This window comes from Belonocnema kinseyi, chromosome 7, assembly GCF_010883055.1.
Source record: "Belonocnema kinseyi isolate 2016_QV_RU_SX_M_011 chromosome 7, B_treatae_v1, whole genome shotgun sequence".
Taxonomy (NCBI): domain Eukaryota; kingdom Metazoa; phylum Arthropoda; class Insecta; order Hymenoptera; family Cynipidae; genus Belonocnema; species Belonocnema kinseyi.
In genome coordinates, this window is record NC_046663.1 from 138720688 (window position 1) to 138726027 (window position 5340).

Consider the following 5340-nt stretch of genomic DNA (forward strand, 5'->3'; position numbering starts at 1 on the left):
CGTCGGCTACCGTTGAAGCTCGCTTATTTGGGATCGGTTCGGCTATACATAATTTCGTAAGATTATTCTGAATTGTCAGAATGTACTGGTTTCCGCTTGGTGTACGTGGAAGAGGACCTACGAGATCGATGGATATCTTATCGAACGCGTCGGCCGGAGTGTCGGTGATAATCATAGGCTGGCGCGTTTTAATGCGTACCAACTTCTTTTTTTGACAGCTGTGACAAGTTCTGACGAAGTTTTGCACATCTCTTTTCATATCAGGCCACAAGAATCGATCGCGAATGCGCCGGTAAGTTTTGGTTACTCCCTTATGGCCGGCGATTAGACTGTCGTGATATTCGCGGATAATACTTTTTCTCTGCTCAGGCAGAGGAATCTGCACCTCACCGGAGCAAAGAGTGAACTTGAAATCACAACCCGCGAATACTAGAAAGAGAGTATTTCTGAGAGTGTTAACTGGGAGTTTATCGAGTCCATCGTTAATCGCAGGGATTCTCAAAGTTTTGATCTTAAGCTCGTTTAAAGCGACTTTTAAACTTGAGAGAGCATGAAAAAGGTCTTCTGGTGTGGGGTCGTCGTAACAATTTTCACTAATAATGATGCTAAAGATGGCTGTTTTTCCAGCTTTTGCAACCATAACTTGACCCTTTTTTGGATTCTGCTCGCGAATTAAATCCAGATTTAAGTAGTCAAGCTCTAGTAAGGTCTGACTAACGCTCGTTGAGACGACGCAATCTGCAGGGATGAAATGAACAAGATTGTCCTTCCCCATGGTCAGAGAGTCTCGCGTAATCTCGATCGAGAGAGATGATGGGTCAGTACCCTTATATTTTGGTAGATTAATTGGTAAATCTTCATCCGTTGGGATCGTTTCGTACAACCCGACAGCTATTGGTTGCTTAGTGTGTTCAACCTGAAGCGGGGGTTCTTCGGCAGGTTGCGGCACTGGACGAATCAGAGGTGATTTTAAGGGAATGGATTCTAATATGGTCACAGGGGGTTCCTGGATCGTTGTGTCAACTACATCAGTTGCGGAAATGACAGTTTCGTCCAGTTCGCAGAGTGTTTCGTCATTTGTATCTGTGTCTGAATGGTCGGGAATCGGTGACAAGGCAACCACCGGTGGTTGAAAAGCAGTAGATTCCTCAACATTTTGACTGATCAAACTGGGATTACCTACTTCTTTTTAGGGATGCGATTTGTCTTGATTCTGGTGGTTGCTGCGTGTCGACGCCTTCTATTCCGGGAAAAGTAATTCGAGGTTCGAGTCACTTTGTGACGGAAGATACTCACTACCAGTTTCGAATCTTACAAGACGTTTTCGATTCTTTTTGCGACCGATTCTACGCATTGACTCATCGCAAAAATCGGTTTCGTCATCAGAAGAGTATGACAAACCTAAAGGGTCTACCGATTCTGCGATTGGTGTTCCCAGAGTTGATTTACGCTTAATGAATTGTAAAGCCTCTCGACGCGCTTTAACTCGACCTGCAATTCCGTCAGTCCCGCTATCAGCAATCTGAATTGAAGGAGGGGTTATTGCAAGTGGAATTTTCCGCTGCCTGCCGCGCCCTCTTTTAATTGTCGCTGGGAAAGTCATAGCAGCAGGACGAGACTCGGACGGATTTCTCGAAAGCGCGTCTGCATTCATATTAATTTTCCCAGGGCGGTACTTAATCTCATATTCGTAATCCATTAGCTTCAGCCGCCAACGGAGAAGGCGTGACGACGTGTCACGGGTGTTGTGTAACGAATATGTTTGGTAAAAAAAACGACAGCCAAACACTCCTTCTCCGAAGCGGAATAGTCGACTTCGGCTGAATTAAGAACACGGGACGCGAAAGCTATCGGCAAATCTTCGCCTAACTTCCCTTGACTTAGTACCGCACCTATAGCGAGATTAGACGCATCTGTTGTTAAAATGAACGGCTCATCGAACCTAGGGCATTGTAAAATTGGCTCGTTGCAGAGACTGTCGCGAAGGTCTTCGAAACTTGTTTGTTGTTCAGCCTTCCATTCAAAAGAGCGATTTTTTTTTTAAAGTTCCATCAACGGCTTTGCTCTTGAGGCCATGTTTGGAATGAATCTGCGGTAATAGCCAATGAGTCCTAAGAATTCTTTAATGTTCTTAGGGCTCCTTGGCACCGGAAAATTCTTCACAGCTTCGATTTTTTGGGGGTTGGGGCAAACGCCTTTTTCTGAAACAACATGTCCCAGATACGCGACTTCCGTGGCGAGAAACATACATTTCTTGGGTTGCAGACGTAACCCGGCTTTCCAAAGTCGCGTAAAAAGACGGTAAATTTTTTGATCGTGTTCGTCTAAGGTGGACGCATAAACGACAATATCGTCTATATAAACGAATAACTCCGTCCCCTGTAGTCCAGTTAAAACACGATCCATCAACCTTTGGAAGGTAGCTGGAGCGCCCTTTAAACCAAACGGCATACGATTAAATTCATAATGCCCATTATCGGTGGAAAAAGCAGTTTTTTCTTTGTCTTCCGGATTCAACGGTGTTTGATGAAACCCGGAAGTCAAGTCCAACACTGAAAAATACTTTGCCCCTCCGAGATGGTCCAGAATTTCATTGATGTTGGGGAGGGGGTATGCGTCGCCTACGGTCTTCTCGTTCAGTGCCCAAAAATCTATAACAAGACGCCATCGCTTGTTCCCTTGATCGTCCCCCTTTTTTGGAACGATCCATAGAGGCGAGTTATAGGGAGATTTTGATGAACCGATGATGCCGTTTTCTATTAGTTTTTCTATTTGCTTCCGGACTTCAGGCTTATGCACCGGAGGGTACCGATATTGTTTAGAAAAAACAGGCACATTGTCGGTGGTAGGAATGCTGTGTTGCGCAATATCGGTTCCAGGGAGGCCGTCCCCGTCTAACGAAAAAAGAAAGGGGAAAGCTTCGATGTAATTTTTAGCACGATGTCGTCGATGTGGTCCCAATAAATGGACTTTGCTTTTTTCGCAAATTTTCGCGACCCTTTCCTCGACAGAGAGAGTTGACGTTTTTCCGTCTCTAAGAATAGTGTCTAAACCATCAGACTCTTCGTCATAGACATCATAAGGTGTTAAATTCTGAGGAGGAATCTAAATGTTGACATCTTTTTCGGTGCAGTTTATTGCCAACACATAACAATGTCCATATCTTACGGAGACTGCAGCGCTTCCAATAAATACACCTTCGGGAGTGTCCACCAAGGGCAACTATCTCTCTTTAGTGCTTGAGTCTACTACGCGGATAGGAATTACCTGTCGAGTGCGTGCTTTTATTTTAAGAGTCGGAGTATTAGTATTCTGGGTTGATTCTGCTTCTTGAATTGAAGTTGCTGCGAGGGGGTTTGGAGTATGATCTACGGTAATTTCATCTTCATTCAAAAACGGAATTGGTCTAATAGGGTCGCGATCAATTACGAGTGTGTCGTGATGGAATGAGATCTCTGCCTTTTCACCTCTCAGAAATTCTAAACCGAGGATTCCATCACCCACGAAAGGTAGAGGATCCTGAAAAACATAAAATTTCGATACGGTGTTTAGGATATTTATATAGGCTGCGCCAATGATCTCCGTACAACCTGATGTTATTCCGATTACCCCCATTCTATCGCAAGTGTAAATATCCGTATTTGGATCGAGTGCAGCTACTTCAATTATATTAATTTGTGAACCGGTGTCTATTAAAAAACGGCCCTGACCCTTAGTGAGTTGCAGAGATTTTAACATTACTTTTGGAAGGGTATAGAGCTTCGTGAAAGAGCTTGAAAGGTCGACGCTTTTAAGATTTTCGTCGCCGGTGGTTTTGCGTGGGTTTCCTGCTTGGCGCTCGCCGCTGAATTCACGTGGCGAGCGCTCGACGAGTTTAAATCGCTCGCAGAGTGTTTGGTCGGTGCAGCAGTATGAATCGTAGTCGACGGTGTTGCAAGAGAGTGCTGTGACTCGGAATAGAACACATTTGAATTAGTGGGTTCCCCCTCCTCGTGTCGGCAGCGCGTGCAAAGCGTCGTGGCAAGAGGGCAGGGTGCCGAGTTCCAAACAGTCTCAGAGTTCTCACTATAATTGGGTCCTAAGGGAGGTGATAGAAAGTTTTCCGCGGAATAATCATAGTTTAAATACGGATCGTGAGGTGGATAATAATAATCAGTATACATGGTAATACGATTTGCTTGATCTGAATATCTCGGTGGTCGTGATTGGTAACTAGGACGCAAGGGAATGTGGTTTCATGGCGACATGAAAGGTCTATTTTCTTCTGCAGATCGTGGTTCAGAAACGCGGTCAAGGTAACCCTCACGGGAAGCGAACCCTGGTTGATTGGGAGCCACAGGTCGCGAATTCATATGTGCAAAGGGTGCTCGAGCTTGATAACTATTTTGATAAGGCTGTACGGTGTGATTGCTCTGATAAGGTCTTGGAAAGGGTGAACGCTGTGCAGAACTTGGTGCCATTTGGCGGGAATAACGATCTAATATAATCTGATATTCGTCACGGGCAAATTCAATAGCTTCCTCTAAACTCTTTGGATCTTTAATAATAACTCGCATCTCCAAATCCGGTCTTAAGCCTCTCAAAAAGCCCCTGAGCGTAGTTTGACTTACGAGATCAGTATATCCTGGTATCTTATCGGCCTCGAGATCAGACTTCAAGGAGGCCTTCGCCTTTTTTACTAAATTTTGAACGCGATTTCCATACTCTAAGATCCTCTCCGAGGGATCTATTTACACTTGGCTTAGTTGAGAGATATAGTGTGAAAGGGGAAGAGTCGGTGGCGCGAAAAATTTCTTAAAATGTTTGACAAGGTCTGCGAACTGGTTAAACGTTTTCCCTTCGATTGAGTCAAGCGCGGGTCCACGTAGTTTTGATATGATCAAGGGAACGAATTTTCGTTTTGTGGCTTCTGGAATTAGACTGAGACTGTGTTCAGCACTCTGCACAAAAGTTTGCAATTTCGGATTCGTCCCATCGAAAAATGGAATTTGTTGCAACGCGGTCTGGAACTGCAAAAACTCTATCATCGCGGCATTCGTATCCGTGGCCTGATCCGGCATTTTCGCGTACTATGATGTGTGTGTGTTTTAAGAGACAGATTTCACGGTATATATATATATATATTTTTTTTTTTTATTTAAGGAATTATCAAGAGATCTTAAAAATATTTAAATGTGGGAGTAACTGAAATATTTCGAGTAGTTAAAAATAAAATAAAATCGAAAAAAATAAAACAGAGAGTTTGAAAGAGAGCTCAAAAAGACAAAAAGCTTAACAAAGACGCAACAAAACACATACAAACAAAAATATAATTAAGAGATTTTTAATTGATTAATTAAT

The 5340-nt window shown here is 43.7% G+C and overlaps 2 protein-coding genes across 2 annotated transcripts in view; both read right to left on the minus strand.

Moving 5' to 3' along the window:
• LOC117176096 (E3 ubiquitin-protein ligase FANCL) overlaps positions 1 to 5340 on the minus strand; it is a 316429-nt gene that overhangs the window by 181536 nt on the left and 129553 nt on the right. The window lies entirely within an intron of this gene.
• The window catches only part of LOC117176692 (tRNA (adenine(58)-N(1))-methyltransferase non-catalytic subunit TRM6-like), a 36824-nt gene continuing 35719 nt past the window's right edge, over positions 4236 to 5340 (minus strand). The window contains exon 2 of the mRNA XM_033366946.1: positions 4236 to 4678. Coding sequence (XP_033222837.1) covers positions 4236 to 4678 — 443 coding nt within the window. The remainder of the gene's footprint in view (positions 4679 to 5340) is intronic.